Here is a 17,995-nt window from a genome sequence, read left to right as displayed (position 1 = left end):
ATGCAGCCCTGGGCACTCGGGGAGGAGAGTGAAAAAATGAGCCATTAGGGTCAGAAAGGAAAAGGGAGAGAAAATTTGGGAACAGGAAAGGCGTTTCATTTTAAGCACCTGGTGCTTAATCCAGGATTTTGTAACACATCCTCACTTTTTCTGGAGGTTCCTAGATTATATCCCCTAAAAATACCATAAGTTTCCTAAGCCCAGATGATGTAATAATCCATGTTTCATGGACTTCCCTCTGCCTTTGGCTGGTTGTTCTGTTGTTTTCTGGAGAATAAAGTGACTATGGCGATCTTGAAGGTGATGGACACTTAACCAAGGCCTGTTAATGAAAATATGAAGGGTATTTTGGAGATGACTATTTGCTAGGAGTTTCCAGAGATGAACTGAATTGTCGCATTATCTGTACTATTATTAGTCACAGACTTTATCCATTTTTTCCTTCCCTTGTTTAGCTAATTCTAGTACTTCCTGAGGGATGTTAGTTTTAAATTTACTACTGATGGCCAAGACTAAGTTTCAGGCCAAAAATCTTAGTTCTTGCAAGACTATAAAGCCAAGTCATCTTTTGGAATTATCCAAAGATGTATAACAGAGGACAGGAGAAAACAAATGTCACCCACTCATTTAAACACACAAATACACATTTATAATGGCCACCACACACTGAAAATTTACTAGATGAGTGACACTCCACTGTGCCCATTTAATAATGGGACGAATGAACAACTGAATAAACCGATTGCTGTATTTTGATTGCTAGCTCCTCTTTTTTCCTCACTCCTTGTTCCCATTGTCCTTTTAGCTTCTTTATGCTCTGTTTTAGCAAGCTCATCAAAGAATTAAATATCTGCTTTTTGTCAAAACATCTCAAATTTATATTATTTTCTGTGACCTTTCTCCTATGCCTATAAGATATCTTTACCTATCTGATATGGGTTGGCTGTGTCCCCATGCAAATCTCATCTTGAATTGTAGCTCCCATAATTCCCATGTGTCGTGGGAAGGACCCAGTGGGAGGTAATTGAATCATGGGGGTAGGTCTTTCCGTGCTATTCTTGTGACAGTGAATAAGTCTCATGAGATCTGATGGTTTTATAAATGGGAGTTCCCCTACACAAGCTCTCTCTTGCCTGCTGCCATGTAAGATGTGACTGCTCCTCCTTTGCTTTCTGCCATGGTTGTGAGGCCTCCTCAGCTAAGTGGAACTGTGAGGCCATTACCCCTTTTTCCTTTATAAATTACCCAGTCTCGGATATGTTTTTATGAGCAGCATGAGAACAGACTAATACACTGTGAACCCCAAAAATTTGAGGTAGGTCTCGGTTAATTTGGAAAGTTTATTTTGCCAAGGTGAAGACATGCGCGTGACACGGCCTCAGGAAGTCCTGATGACATGTGCCCAAGGTGATCAGGGCACAGCTTGGTTTTATACATTTAGGGAGACATGAGACATCAATCAATATATGTAAGAAGTACATTGGTTTAGTCTGGAAAGGTGGGACAACTTGAAGCAAAGGCAGGAAGACTCAAAGTGGGAGGGAGCTGCCAGGTCACAGACAGGTGATCCATTCTTTTGAGTTTCTGATTAGCCTTTCCAAAGGAGGGAAATCAGATATGCATCTATCTCAGTGAGCAGAGGAGTGACTGTGAATAGAATGGGAGGCAGGTGCGTCCTAAGCAGTTCTGGGCTTGAGTTTTCCTTAGTGATTTTGGGGGTCCAAGATGTCTTCCTTTCACCACACTATCCCAGCCATAACATGAGAGAGAACAGAGCAGAGAGAGAGAGAGAGAGCTAGTGTGAGCTCTGGCTAACCACTTACTGGCTCAGCCACCTGGGTAATTCGCTGCATCTTTTGGCCTCAGTTCTTTTTTCAGTTAGATTTCATTCTCTGGAACCACGTGATGGGTTACATTGTGTTTCCCAAGAAGAAATGCTGAAGTCCTAACCTCAGTACCTGTCAACATGACCTTATTTGGACATAGGGTCTTTGCAGATGTAGCCAAGTTAAGATGAGGTATGCTGGAGTAGAGAGGGCCCTTAGTTCAATATGACCGGTGCACTTACTAAAGGAGGAGAGATGCCGAGACACAGACACAGGAGGGGGCAGGCCATGGGAAGACAGAGATTGAAGTGCTGCAGCTACAAGTCAAGGAGCACCTAGGGTTATCAGCATCACCAGAAGCTAAAAGAGGCAAAAAAGGACTCTCCCCTGCAGATTTCAGAGGGAGTGGGTCCTGCTGACACCTCGATCTCAGATTTCTAGTCTCCAGAACTGTGAGACAATAAACTTGTGTTGTTTCAAGCCACCCAGTTTGTAGTGCTTTGTTCCTGGCACTCCTAGGAAACGAAGACAGTGCTATGGGGGAGGAGTTGAAGACCCTGGGCTTTGAAATCAGATCTGGATTTGAATCAAGTTTCAATCACATACCAGTTGATGATGATTTGGGCACATTTCTCACTAAGTCTCATTTCTTTCTTGAAACCTAAGTGGCCCATAAAAGGGAAATGATGAAACTAATCTTGTTAGAAGGACTATTGCATAATGAAATGAGACAAGGTGTGTATATTAGTTGGAATGTTTTTATTGAAAGGAGAAATTCAACATGACTCAGTAAAAATGGGTCTTTGATGTAAGAATTGTGAGATGTCTCAATCCAACTTGGCCCTAGATTCTAACATTGGCAGCTCTTCATTTTTCTTTCCTGTCCCCCTCTGAATATCTGAACACAAGCTGCTTCTTCCATTCCCCTCTCTCTCCCTTCCATTAAATCAGGTGCCTCTACTTTTCCATTCTTCCAAACTTTGCCTCCTACAGCTTTAGCCACCTGGAAGAAACTAATTTGAACCTCCCTCTTCAATATATACTGCTTGGGTGATGGGTGCACCAAAATCTCACAAATCACCACTAAAGAACTTACTCATGGCCGGGCGCAGTGGCTCACGCCTGTAATCCCAGCACTCTGGTAGGCTGAGGCGGGCGGATCACGAGGTCAGGAGATTAAGACCATCCTGGCCAACATGGTGAAACCCCGTCTCTACTAAAATAAAAAAACTAGCCGGGCGTGGGGGTGCACACCTGTAGTCCCAGCTACTCAGGAGGCTGAGACGGTGGAATTGCTTGAACCTCGGAGGAGGAGGTTGCAGTGAGCTGAGATCGCACCACTGCACTCCAGCTTGGCAACAGAGTGAGACTCCGTCTCAAAAAACAAATAAATGAACAAACAACAACAACAACAAAAAAAAAACCGCCTGTTCCCCAAAAACCTATGGAAATAAAACAATTCTTTTGAAATAATAATTTGAACCTCCCTCAGCTTGCAAATCCAAAAGTCCAATGGGAGTGGGAGAGACGTAATGGTCCACTTGAAGTCAGATGTCCCACCCTCACCCCAACCAATTATGCCCAGAGAAGAGGGTTGTATATTCCCAAATGCATTGTGAAAATTACAGGAGACAATATATAAAAATTACTTTGGAGAACTGTGACAAGTGTAAAGTGTCGTTATTTCCTATTTGATTTATTATTATTATTTTTTGATAGAGTCTTGCTGTTTCGCCCAGGCTGGAGTGCAATGGTGCCATCTCAGCTCACTGCAACCTCTGCCTCCCAGGTTCAAGCGATTCTCCCACCTCAGCCTCCCGAGTAGCTGGGATTACAGGCTATTTTCTATTTTAATTCATCGCACCATAATGGGGACTTTCCGTCTTTCTGCCTCCTCTACTCCCTCAACCCTGCTCTGCTGCCCTTCTTTCCACTCCACCCAAATCCTTCCTGGGCTTCAAGTCCTTACTCAAATCTTTCCAATCCACAGCCACAGAAGTCTTCTCTATTTGCAAGTTCCTATTACCCTTAGAGTTGATTTCTCTCACAGTTAAGTCCTTAATTGTCTTCTAATTGGTCCTTGGCCTAGATCCTAAGTCACCAGAGGGCAGGAAGCATGTCTTCTTGTGCTCTTAGAGCCCTGTGCTGCTTCACATATTTCCAGGCACTAGGAGGTGCCCCTCTGCAGTGCTGGTCCTGTCCCACCACCCCCCCCCCCCCCGCCCCACCCCCAGGGTTCCTTGGAAGTTGTTGCCTGCAGGCTTCCTCCCCACTGACCTGGAACTCCAGAGAGGCCCCAAGATAAACACAACAAAAGCCCTCAAATCTGCAAAATCTGCAAAATCTGCAAAAGATTTAGATTAGGGGTGTCCAATCTTTTGGCTTTCCTGGGCCACTCTGGAAGAAGAACTGTCTTGGGCCACATATAAAATACACTAACACTAACGACAGCTGATGAGCTAAAAAAAAATTGCAAAAAAATCTCATCGTGTTTTAAGAAAGTTTCTGAATTTGTGTTGGGCCGCGGGTTGAACAAACTTGATTTAGACAGTGTTACTGCTACTCAAGGTCTGCAGGGCTGTTTCCCTCACATTGCGCATGATGTAACCAGTTCACCTAATTGCAACCGATTTCAACTTCATGCTATTGGATTTGTTTCCCTAAGGTATCAGATTCCAGAAAGGTCCTACTCTTCCCTAAATCAGCTGGGGAGGTGCGTGCAGCCTATTTTCTACCTGCTTTCTGGTTTAGTCTTGCTCAGAAGCCTGGGCAGGCCAGGTGGGTGCTCCCCTGGGCTGATCCTGACATTGGGCCACAATGGGAGATGTGGTGGAGGAGCATTATTACTAGGAAGCAAATTAGAACCTTTATCATAAGGAGGCAAAGTCTTGCCTGGGAAGAAAAGAGCACATGCTAAGTTAAGGTAAAGAGACCAGGACAAAGAAAAAAAAAAAAAAAAGCTAAACATAAATTGCAAGATGTTCAGGCATGGTGAAACTAAAATAGCTCTTTCTAGATTGTTCCATCAAAAAAATTCAAAATACGATACATTCATTGAAGCTGAACTTTTGTTCTCTCCCTCCCACCCTTCTTCATTCCTTTCCTTCTTCCTTCCCTCTCTTCCTCTTTCTTTCTGCCCTTGTTTGCCACTTGACTAAGCAAGAACACAGCCACATATTCCAGCTTTCGGCTTATGGAGAGTGCTGGAAAACTGAATCACTCATTATTTAGAAGATTCATCTCAAGGACCTCCCAATCCCTCCCAACTCGGAGGTTCTGTGGGTCTATAGAATGCCCTGGTGAAAGAGAAAGAACACAGGCTTTGAAGTCAGACCAGGTATGTCCCACTTCAGACCAGGTATGTCTGACTTCAAAGCTTGTGTTCTTTCCTTTCACCAAGGCATTCCATAGACACACAGAACCTCCGAGTTGGGAGGGATTGGGAAGTCATTGAGATGAAGCTTTTTTTTTTTTTTTGAGATGGAGTCTCGCTCTGTCACCAGGCTGGAGTGCAGTGGCATAATCTCGGCTCACTGCAACCTCCGCCTCCCGGGTTCAAGCAATTCTCCTGCCTCAGCCTCCCGAGTACTGGGACTACAGGCATGCGCCACCACGCCCACCCAATTTTTGTATTTTTAGTAGACACGGGGTTTCACCATATTGGCCAGGATGGTCTCGATCTCTTGACCTTGTGATCCGCCTGCCTCAGCCTCCCAAAGTGCTGGGATTACAGGCATGTGCCACCGCGCCTGGCCGAGATGAAGCTTCTTAATAATGAGTGAATCCTAGTTCTCATATTTACTAGCCGTGTGACTTTGGGCAAAGTACTTAACCTCTCTGAGCCTAGATTCCTCATCTGAAAGCCTGGCCAGTGCCAACTACCAAGTTGTTGACATGAGGATTAAATGAGAAACTACTTATAACACATGGAGCTAGAATGGAGATGGAAGACTGGGTCCCAAAACCTGCTGCTGAGAAAGCAGAGGAGAGAAGATCAGGCTGCAGAGTGGGAGGTTTATGGGACTGGGTGGGTGAACAGAGGATTTGGCATTGTTGCTTAGAAAAGCTACTTGGGGCCGGGCACAGTGGCTCATGCCTGTAATCCCAGCACTTTGGGAGGCCGAGGCAGGCAGATCACCTGAGGTGGGGAGTTCGAGACCAGCCTGACCAACATGATGAAACCGCATCTCTACTAAAAATACAAAATTAGCCGGGCATGGAGGCACATGCCTGGAATCCCAGCTACTTGGGAGGCTGAGGCAGGAGAATTGCTTGAACCCAGGAGGCGGAGGTTGCGGTGAGCCGAGATTGTGCCATTGCACTCCAGCCTGGGCAACAAGAGCGAAACTTTGTCTCAAAAAAGCAAAAACAAACAAACAAAAAAAGCTACTTGGGCCAGCTTATTTCCCAGAGCCTGGCCTTGCCCTGTTCTCCCTGCCTTCTTGTGTAGCTGGATTCTTGTGAATAACCCGGGTCTGCACCCGGGACTTCCACCACGTGTGCTATACCTCTGAGGCTGCACACTCTCCCACCCAGTGATTTCCCATGGGTTTTCTGCCCCTAACTATCCTGGATCTACCCCAGCCCTATTTAGACCATCTACCTGCTGGCCTTTTTTATTCACTTATTCATTCATTTCACAAAATACTTTTCTGTCCATCTGCCCCACAAGACTTTCAGCTTCTTGCCAGCTCCCCAACAGCCCCCCTCAGGCTTATCCCTCCCTCCCTGGAGGCTGGCTGCATCAGAGGTTACCTTCACCCGCTGCCAGGAGCAAATGCTGACACTCAGTCGATATTTGTTGACTAAATAAACACATAGAAAAAGACTTTTTAAAAAATTACCACCCCTTCTAGATCCCCAGCCCCCTTTCAGGCTGATGCAATCCAAATTTCTCTGCACCATGATGAGTTCAGTGCTGGCAGCTTGGTGATGGCGCATAAGTAACTAGGTTTCCCAGCTCTCAGGCAGCCATTCCCAGCACCTCTGTGAGTTTCTGATTTTCAAGTATCCCTGGGGCTTACAAATGCTAATAGTGGCTCTCTTCATATTACTGTAATAATACTTAGCACTCATGTCCTGACATAAAATCAGTTCAAGTGCTCCCACACTCCCTGGTGAGGTAGGACCCTTAGAGCATGCTGCTGTAAATGAGCAGCTGAAGGTGCTGGGGTGCAGCTAGGGCCACACTTGGCTTTGATCGGAAATACCAATTTCTTTTTTTAATTGCTTTTTTTTCTTGATACATGCATACAAAGTGTAATGATGAAATCTGGGTAATTGGAATATCTGTCACCTCAAACATTTATCATTTCTTTGTGTTGAGAACATTCCAAATCTTCTCCCTTCTAGCTATTTTGAAATATACAATAAATAATTGTTTAGTCACTCTATGGTGGTATTTTTATTTTATTTATTTATTTTTAATTTTATTTATTTATTTATTTATTTATTTTGAGACAGAGTCTCACTCTGTCACCCAGGCTGGAGTGCAGTGGCGCAATCTCAGCTCACTGCAACCTCCGCCCCCTGGGTTCAAGTGATTCTCCTACCTCAGCCTCCCGAGTAGCAGGGAGTACAGGCACGCACCACTGTGCCCGGCTAATTTTTGTATTTTTAGCACAGACGGGGTTCCTGCATCTTGGCCAGGCTGGTCTTGAACTCCAGACCTCATGATCCACCCACCTCAGCCTCCCAAAGTGCTGGGATTACAGGCGTGAGCCACCGCGCCTGGCCTCTCTCTACGGTGCTATTGAACACTAGATCTTATTCCTTCTATCTAACAGAATGTTTGTACCAATTAACCAACTCTTCTTTTTACATTTTATTGAATTAATTAATTAATTTATTTATTTATTTTGAGATGGAGCCTCACTGTGTCACCCAGGCTGGAGTGCAGCGGTGCGATCTCTGCTCACTGCAACTTCCACCTCCCAGGTTCAAGCAATTCTCCCGCCTCAGCCTCCCAAGTAGCTGGGACTACAAGTGCACACCACCATGCCTGTCTAATTTTTGTATTTTTGGTAGAGACGGGGTTTCACCATGTTGGTCAGGCTGGTCTCGAACTCCTGACCTCAAGTGATCCACATGCCTTGGCCTCCCAAAGTGCTGGGATTACAGATGCGAGCCACCACGCCCAGCCTTTTTTCATTTTAAAATATACAATTGGCTGGACGTGGTGGCGCATGCTTGTAATCCCAGCACTTTGGGAGGCCGAGGTGGGTAGATCACCTGAGATCAGGAGTTCAAGACCAGCCTGGCCAACATGATGAAACTCCATCTCTACTAAAAATACAAAAAATTAGCCGGGAGTGGTGGCAGACGCCTGTAATCCCAGCTACTCAAGAGGCTGAGGCAGAAGAATTGCTTGAATCCGGGAAGCGGAGGTTTCAGTGTGCTGAGATCATGCCAGTGCACTCCAGCCTGGGCAACAAGAGTGAAACTCCGTCTTGGGGGAAAAAATGTACAATTAAATTATTATTGACTATAGTCACTCTGTTCATGCTATCAAATAGTAGGTTGTAGGTATTATTCTTTCTTTTTGTACCCATTAACCCTCCTCACCTCCCTCCAGTCCCCAACCAACCCTTCTTGTTTTTTGTTTGTTTGTTTGTTTGAGACTGAATCTCACTCTATCGCCCAAGCTGGAGTGCAGTGGTGCCATCTCAGCTCACTGCGACCTCCGCCTCCTGGGTTCAAGTGATTCTCTTGCCTCAGCCTCCTGAGAAGCTGCGATTACAGGTGCCCACCACCATGCCTGGTTAATTTTTGTATTTTTAGTAGAGACAGTGTTTCACCACATTGGCCAGGCTGGTCTTGAACTCCTGACCTCAAGGGATCCACCTGCCTCCGACTCCCAAAGTGCTGGGATTCCAGGCGTGAGCCACCGCACCCGGCCCAACCAACCCTTCTTAATACCACCCTCCCCACTATGCTTCCCAGCCTAAGATAACCACCATTCTACTCTCTACCTCCAAGAGATCAAATTTGTTTGCTCACATATGTGAGCGAGAGCATGTATTATTTGTCTTTCTGAGCCTGGTTTATTTTTCTTAATGTCCTCCAGTTGCATCCATGTTACTGCAAATAACAGGATTTCATTCCTTTTTATGTCTAAATAATATTCCATGGTGTATGTATACTACATTTCCTTTATTCATCCTTTGAGGGACACTTAAGTTGATTCTATATTTTGGTTATTGTGCATAGTACTTCAATAAATATGGAAATGCAGATATCTCTTCGATATATTGATTTCCTTTCTTTTTTTTTTTTTTTTTAAGTACAATTTCCATTTTATTTTTCTCCAGAGAATAGCCTGTCTTCACTCTTTAAGAACTCAGCTCCTTACATGGGCTTTGGTGGGGGACGTGGGGCAGCACCCGCAGGTCTAAATCGGGGTGGGGGTGTTCGGTCCTTGCGGGCTTCACGAGATCGATTCCTGACTACTTTGCTGTGAATTGCACAACTCACACAGTAATGTAGCTTCACATACAGCTTGGGAAGCACATAGGCATCGAAGACGCTCGCTTCAGAAATGTCCCTGACTGCTGCGGCCTCCACTATGTTTCGAATGACGAATTTCTTAATGGCCTTGTCCTTGGGCACGCATCGGGCACAGTTAGCGCAGCGAATAGGCTGCACGTGGCCGCGGCCCTTTTTGGCACGACCATTGTTCCTTCTTTTCTTTGTCATCTTGGAGGCACGGACCGGAGAGAGCGATTTCCTTTCTTTTAAATATATTCCCAGCAACACGATTGCTGGATCATATGGTAGCTCTATTTTTAGGTTTTTGAGGAACCTCCAAACTGTTTTCTATTGTGGCTGTACTAATTTACATTCCCACCAACAGCATACGAGGGTTCCCCTTTCTCCTTATCTTTCCCAGCGTTTGTTAGTTTTCTCTTTTTGATAATAGCCATTCTCACTGAAGCTGAGATGGTGCCTTGTGAAAGACCAATTTCAAATTACTATATTCTCAGATGTATCTTCATCTGACTCCCCAGCGGCCCCCTGCCCTGCAGGTATTTGCTGTCTCCTCAGTATTCAAATGGACAATCCCTCCCTCAGACTCCACCCAACGGGAGGCCTGGGCCGACTGTCCGGAGGGTGGTGCTTCCCCTTCCTTCCCAGGGCCAAAAACCAAACAAAACCCTGGTAGACATGTGATAGAATAATCATAAATACATAAAATTAGCCATGGAAATTGTGAAACATTAAGTTTCAGTTCCACAGACTGTGAAAATAGCAAAGTTTCCAACAAGGTCGAAAAAGTTAATAAGCACTGGGAGAGATGAACAGAATGCCCCCGTGTCCCAGGTGAGAAGAAACCCAGGGCAGGGGTGGATCTGACTCATCTGGAGCAGCCCAGAGCCCCCGCAAAGCCGGCCACCCCAACACCTCGCATCGCCTGGAAGAAAATGAGAAACTCCACGTGCCCCAAAGCACCCCCCAGAGTGCTCCCCTCCCTATCAAGTGGTTAAAGACAAAAAAAAAAAAAAAAAAAAAAAAAAAAAAAATCACTAAAATGTACCTGTATCATTAAATGCACATAAAATGCACCCATATAAGAAGGGGAGGCTGGGTGCAGTGGCCCACACCTGTTATCTCAGCATTTTGGGAGGCTGAGGCAGGCGGATCACCTGAGGTCAGGAGTTTGAGACCAGCCTGGTCAACATGGTAAAGCTCCGTCTCTACTAAAAATCCAAAAAAAACTTAGCTGGGCGTGGTGGCGTGTGCCTGTTATCCCAGCTACTCGGGAGGCTGAGGCAGGAGAATCACTTGAACCTGGGAAGCAGAGATTGCAGTGAGCCGAGGTCGTGCCACTGCACTCCAGCCTGGGTGACAGAGCAAGACTCCATCTCCAAAAAAAAAAAAAAAAGGAGGACTCTATGAGCCTCAAGAAATGCAGCTAGGGGCCGGGCGCGTTGGCTCACGCCTGTAATCCCAGCATTTTGGGAGGCCGAGGCGGGTGGATCACGAGGTCAGGAGATTGAGACCATCCTGGCTAACACGGTGAAACCCCGTCTCTACTAAAAATACGAAAAAAAAAAAATTAGCTGGGCGTGGTGGCGGGCGCCTGTAGTCCCAGCTATTCCGGAGGCTGAGGCAGGAGAATGGCGTGAACGGGGAGGCGGAGCTTGCAGTGAGCCGAGATCGCGCCACTGCACTCCAGCCTGGGTGACAGAGTGAGACTCCGTATCAAAAAAAAAAAAAAAAAAAAAAAGAAATGCAACTAGTCCTTCTTTCAGCTGCACAAATGGTTCCTTGCTCTCATTCCATGTTTCTCAAACTGGAATACATGTTCAAAGAGGCAGATCCTGAAAGGGACGGGGGCAGAGGAGGGGCGATGGGGGTCTAAAAGTACTCCCAGCCAGGGGCAAACTTAGCACATTTCCTGGAGCATTAGAGTTACTTGTTGGTTAGCTTCTCCACTTTTTTTAAAAAAAAACAACATTTTTATATGAAAACAAATTGGTCTAGTATGGAATGAAATGCAAACTTTCCATGAACTTTTAAAATCTAACATCAGTTTTCAAAGAAATCTCTCACCTCTGGCCAGAGAGGTGTATTTATGTCTTCTGGTCTCAGGGTTCCTAGGTGGAAGTTGGAAGATCACTGAATTTGTTTTCATCTCAGAAGATGCAGAGTCTCATCTTGCTGGAATGAGGTTCCCTAGGTGCTGGGGGGTGGGTCAGGGGGTACAGATCAGGGTCAAGCTGAGGATGGCCCAGTGGCAACCCAGAGCTCCCCACTGAGAAGGTGGGCCTCCTCCATGTGGCCTGTGGGTCTTAGCTCTTGGGCTACGGGGAGCAGACCCATGAAAGGCTGGGAGGTGAGCTCCTAGGTAGAGGTGGAGGAGAGATGGAGACAGGAGAGAGGGAGGGTAGCACTGGAGGGGACAGTATAGACAGGGAGCCCTCAGTGACCTCAACAAGAAATCTGTGAACAGTTCTGTTCAAACCCAACCAAGGGATGCTTCAGAATCACAGAGTGTAGGCACCGAAGGGAACTAGAAATATTCTAGTGCAAATCCCTCATTTTACAGTTGGGAAAACTGAGGTTCAAAGCATTCGGCTGACTTGCAGGAGGTCACAAACCTGATTAGTGCCAGAGTTTTATTTTTAATATTAACAAGATTAACAGGATTCTTTGTTGTTGTTGCTGTTGTTGTTGTTGTTGTTGTTTGAGACAGAGTCTTGCTCTGTTGCCCAGGCTTGAGTGCAGTGGCACCATCTCAGCTCACTGCAACCTCCACCTCCTGGGTTCAAGTGATTCCTCTGCCTCAGCCTCCAGAGCAGCTGGGACTACAGGAGTACGCCACCACACCCAGCCAATTTTTGCATTTTTAGTAGAGACGGGGTTTCACCATGTTGGCAAGACTGGTCTCGAACTCCTGACCTCAGGTGATCCACCTGCCTTGGCCTCCCAAAGTGCTGGGATTACAGGCGTGAGCCACCAGAACCCGGCCAAGATTATCAGGATTCTAAAATCAACTTGCAATGTATACCAGTCTGACAGTTGAGTCAGAAAACATTATCCTGCTGAAATAAAACACATATGAAAAGATAATTGCAAAAAGGAACAAAAGTAGTTTAAAAGCAAAATTATTAAAACCACAGTAAGAAAAAAGAAGGGTTGCTAATCAGATCAGCATTTTCACCCAACGAGCAACTGAGTTTGTTGTCCCCAGATTAGTTTGTAGGGTTCAAAGCTATTGGATGTAGTGTGAGCTCTAAGAGTTTTTTCACCAAGCAGGATTGAGGACTCCTGGCATTATCTCTGAAAACATTTTCACGCCATTTTATGTAAAAACAAAACAAAAATACCTTATGCCACTTGACTTTGCAGTGCCTGCCTTATTTACCTAGAAGCTAGAAACTTCACCTCATTACAAAGATGCGAGTCAGAGCTACAAAATGCAAAACCAGTGTGAGGAACAAGGGATACTGGAGAGGCAGCTTTAGCAGTTGGGCAGGGCCTCTTGCAGGAGGTCACCCTGAAGATTTTCCATGGTGTTTTTATGGTAAGGAGGACTGGGAATTGTTGCTCCATAAATATATGTGCTGTGTTCTAACAAAAACCAGCTTTGCAGTGGTTCTAAGGCTGCCTCTGTCTCTGTCAAAAATCCTCAAATGGCAAAAACTAGGTGCTCAGTTTGACTGAACCATGAGAAAAATAAAAGTTCCCATTCGGAAACTGCCTGCTAATTATTCCAGGGACATTCTTCCTGTCAATCTTTTATTAATTATCCAGGGGAAGTGATTCTGTAAAGCAACACACAGTGAAATGATTCATCTGACATAACTTCCTTCATTTTGCATCCAATTGAAACAGTTCCAGAAGCCTCAACTAGCAATAAAGTTGGGAGAAAACTAAACTGAATGCCCTCCAAAAACACAGCCGTGTTCTCAGCTGCATTCCACAGCAGAAGCACGGGCTTAGGCAAAAACAATAGGTAAGGATGACGTACCTTCCATTTCCCCAGGTGTTTATAATGAATAATGGATTCAACGAATAAATTCCAATAAATGACTGAATACATTTTCATAACTAATGACTCAAGTGATGAGTAAGAACACTGCAGAGTCTCAAGTATATATTTAAAACACTATAAATTCTAAAAGTTTAAATTATACATTTAAAAATATTATATAGAAAACTTTAAAAATAAAATTTACTGTGTTATCACACAATTATACAATTATTATCAATTCATGTTATGTTACTATAATCTATACTTACACTTATGTTATCTTACTATTTCTTTTTCTTTTCTTTTTTTTTTCTTTTTCTTTTTTTTTTTTTTTGAGCTGCTGTCTTGCTCTGTCGCCTAGGCTAGAGTTCAATGGTGCAATCTCTGCTCACTGCAACCTCTACCTCCTGGGTTCCAGCAACTCTCCTGCCTCAGCTTCCCGAGTAGCTGGGATTACAAGTGCCCACCACCACGACGAACTAATTTTTGTATTTTTAGTAGAACTGAGGTTTCAACATGTTGGCCAGGCTGGTCTCAAACTCCTGACCTTAAGTGATCTGCTGGCCTTGACCTCCCAAAGTGCTGGGATTACAGGCATGAGCCACTGCGCCCAGCTTTCTTTTTATCTTTAAAAAATTGTTTATTTTTATTAAAAATGTATATATGTAAAGTATACAATGTGATGTTTTTGTTTCTGTTTTTGAGACCGAGTCTTGCTCTGTCGCCCAGGCTGGAGTGCAGTGGCGCAATCTCAGCCCACTGCAGCCTCTGCCTCCTGGGTTCAAGCGATTCTCCTGCCTCAGCCTCCTGAGTAGCTGGGATTACAGGCGCACACCACCATGCCCAGCTAATTTTTGTATTTTTAGTAGAGGCGGGGTCTCACCATGTTTGGTCAGGCTGGTCTCGAACTCCTGATGTGATCCACCCACCTCAGCCTCCCAAAGTGCTGGGATTACAGGTGTGAGCCACCGCGCCTGGCCGCAATGTGATGTTTTAATACACATGTACATTGAGGACTGTTTACTACAGCCAGCCTAATACTTTTCTCCTTGTCTGTCTCACTTTCTTTCCTTAAAGGTACATATACACTTATATGCACCTATATGCACCTACACACTTCTCTTTTTCTGATTTACATCAGATGAATGACTGTGTAGCAGAGATCAAGGGTAACAAAAGTATTCCTTTAAATGCGCAGACTGAATTCAAGGAAAAGACGTGCTTAGGAAGCTGTGCCTACACACGACAAAACTGAAAATATACTACCCCTTAACCACAGACAGTTGCTGAGTGCACTGAGTTTCAGAAGCCTTTAAAAAAGATTTCATCAGTCAGTCAAAGGCATGGATTTTAAATGCAATTACTGTGTATAATTAGCCGTTTCATCTTCAGTGTCAGTGAATTTGGAATTTAATCTCTGATTGCACAAAATAGAATACTAAGTAGCTTACTCAATAGAAGGGCTGGTTTCGTTGTTTGTTGGTGGCCAGATAATGTGGCCAAATCCCTTACAGCAGCCATCGGACAAAGGTTGAAGAGAAACGAATGGAGACAAGGCACTGACTCTTATTAGATGTGTAGGTGTCTTTAAAGACACAGTTCACAAGTCATCTCCTGGAAAATTCTGTCCTCCCCTAGCCCATGCCGGTGGAGCTGGTTACCCCCACCTCATGTATGTCATTTAACACGTGCTGCACCATAGCAATCCAATGGTCTCCATGTCTACTTTCCTTACAAGATTATGAGTTCCTTGAGGGCAGGGACCTTTATACTTCGTGTTTTTACACAGAGCATAGTGCCTGGCCCCCCACAGCATTCAATAGATAAATGAATGAGTCAATGAATGAGCCACCAATTGAAATCAACTAGAGGCCAGATTTACAAAAATAAGTAGTTTATAAATAGTTGTTCTCTACATCCCTAAAGAAAAAAATGAACTATCTGGGCTGGGCGCAGTGGCTCACGACTGTAATCCCAGCACTTTGGGAGGCCGAGGCAGGCAGATCATGAGGTCAGGAGATCGAGACCATCCTGGCCAACATGGTGAAACCCTGTCTCTACCAAAAATACAAAAATTAGCTGGGCATGGTGGCATGTGCCTGTAATCCCAGCTACTCCAGAGGCTGAGGCAGGAGAATTGCTTGAACCAGGAAGTTGGAGGTTGCAGTGGGCCGAGATTGCGCCACTGCACTCCAGCCTGGTGACAGAGACTCCGTCTCAAAAAAAAAAGAAAAACGAAAAAAAAGAAAGAAAAAATGAACTATCTAAATTATGTTAGCTTCTCAGTCCTCTTCTAAGGACTCAATTCTCAGCCGCAGTCCCCACCTTCAAGTCACCAATAAGTGATTTGAAAACAACACTTTAAGATGTATGAATAAAAATAGGCCATCAAGTTCAAGTGATGCTTCATGGATTGACCTTAATTCTGTTTCGGTCTATGACCTATCTATGAAATTTATTTTTAGCTATTCCTGGAATATAAATTTCCTAAAGGCAAGAACTGTGTCTGTGCCATTCACTGCCATATCCTCAGCTCCCTGAACAATACCTAAACTACAGAAGGTGCTCAATAAATACATCTGGAGTGAATTCACGTGTGTGGCAGCCACTGGGATAGAAGTTTGCTATTAAAAAATTATGAGCTACTTTCTTGTCTCCTGGGAAAATGTTCGATAAATCAACCATGAAAAGAACATACATATCACAGGCATAAAAAGATTGATGGTTTTATTGTAATGATTTTTGTCCTCCAAAGAATAAAAGAAACCCCAAAAACCTGTATGGAACTCACTGCAGGAAAATTTTCCCTCAAAATATGTCCCAAGTATTCCCAAATAAAGTCTTTCTCTTGGCACCAGAGGAAACGCAGAGATGAGCATTGTGGCAGATCCCTAGCTCGCTCTGGGAGTCAGCTGGCCAAATCTAAAATTGGTTTGTTGAGTCAGAGGCAGGAGAGGAAAGTTGCCCCCGATAGTAGAGAAATTGGGTTAGCAGCAGAAATGGCACCTCCCAGCCCCCTCCCAGCTGAACTAAATGTATACTACTGCACGCAGAATGGACGTGTGTCACGCAGTTGTGATACGTGATTCTACATCCCTGCAGCCACCGCGGGAGTGAGGAGAATGGAAAAAGACAAAGACCCCACTGTGGTTTCTAAAAACTAGGATTTCCATAGGTGACATGAGAGATTTGTAATTCCCACATGAAGCTATTTGCCAAATGACTCATTCCAAAGCCTGAGAGAGAAAGGTTGGTTCCCAAATCAGCACACTGTTTTCGTGATGGCAACAGAAACACTGGGAAACATGAAGGAGGATGTTCCAGTTTTTCTTGTGTCCAGGCCCTCAGCCCCAGACCCTTGAGGGAAGCAAAAGCTCTGGTTAGTGAACTGGTGTATGGGATCCTCAGTGAGGGCCAGGGAGGCTGTGCGACCACCCCAGTGAAGAATCCCGGGGAGCTAGAACAAGCGTAATGTTACAGTAGGTAGCTAGTCAAGTGTGACAAGGCAGGCGAGGGCCCCACAGACATACACCAGGAGTGTGGCGCGACCATCAGGTGATGGGCAGGTGGCTGTTAACCATTTCTCCAAAGTAATAATGAGTCACAGCTGGTGCCAGGGAAAGGCTGTCTCCTAATAGATAGCAAACGCCTGAAACTGATCACCAGCTTCACAGTAAGATCCCGGAAGTATGCCCTCGCATAAAACCTAAAGTCAAGAGGCAAGCTGAGCACTTGGTTTCTCAACTCACCCGCTTGGTCTTCTTCCAATTTGTGCTTTTTGTTTTTGTTTTTTTTTTTGAGATAGAGTCTCACTCTGTCGCCAAGGATGGAGTGCAGTGGTGTCATCTCGGCTCCCTGCAACCTCCGCCTCCCAGGTTCAAGCGATTCTCCTGCCTCAGCCTCCCAAGCACCACCGGTGCCCCCCGCCACACTTGGCTAATTTTTGTATTTTTAGTAGAGACGGGGTTTCTCCATGTTGACCAGGCTGGTCTCAAACTCCTGACCCCAGGTGATCCGCCCGCCTAGCCTCCCAAAGTGCCAGGATTACAGGCATGAGCCACCCCACCCAGCCCCTTTTTTTCTTTCCTTTCTTTCCTTTCCTTACTCTTCTAAAGCTTTTTAATAAACTTTCCCTCCTGCTCTGAAACTTGCCTCGGCCTCTCCTTCTACTTCATGTTCCTCAGTCGAATTCTTTCTTCTGAGAAAGCAAGTACTGAAGTTGCTGGAAACCCGTAGGGATTCGCCACAGGTACCTTGCAATAACTCGGGTACCTGCCACCAGTAACAGCAGCACAGACCTAGCACTTGCCAGCGCATATACCTCATGCCCATTATCACTCACCCTGTGTGTGCTTGTGTGTAGGTAGGTGTGTGGGTGTACTTGTGCATGCATGCACGTGTGTGCATGTGTCTATGTACATGTATGGGTGTGCCTGTATGTGTGTGCGCACACGTTTTTAAGCACGTGTCTATGCATGTGTATGAGTGTGCTTGTACGTGTGTGTGCACACATACATATATGTGAGCACCTGTGTGTGTAAGCATGTGTATGTTTGGCAGTGTGACATGCGGTGAGGGAGGACGATTTCGAGGGAGGAGAGTTGAGGCCTAATTCCCAACGGTTATTTGCTCTTCAGTCTGAGACAAGTCCCTGAGCCTGAGGATTTGTTTTTCATCTATAAAAATGTGATGG

General features: G+C 45.1%; 1 protein-coding gene across 1 annotated transcript; it reads right to left on the bottom strand.

The window, feature by feature from the left end:
* Positions 1–9,130: 9,130 nt before the first annotated feature.
* LOC457831 (small ribosomal subunit protein eS26-like) lies at positions 9,131–9,536 on the bottom strand. Its single transcript, XM_009441678.5, has one exon. It carries the CDS (start codon positions 9,519–9,521, stop codon positions 9,174–9,176), a length of 348 nt encoding a protein of 115 aa, XP_009439953.1. The 5' UTR covers positions 9,522–9,536; the 3' UTR covers positions 9,131–9,173.
* Positions 9,537–17,995: the final 8,459 nt, after the last annotated feature.

Source organism: Pan troglodytes, chromosome 1 (genome assembly GCF_028858775.2).
Source record: "Pan troglodytes isolate AG18354 chromosome 1, NHGRI_mPanTro3-v2.0_pri, whole genome shotgun sequence".
NCBI classification, from domain to species: Eukaryota; Metazoa; Chordata; class Mammalia; order Primates; family Hominidae; genus Pan; species Pan troglodytes.
This window is presented reverse-complemented; position numbering and strand designations above follow the sequence as displayed.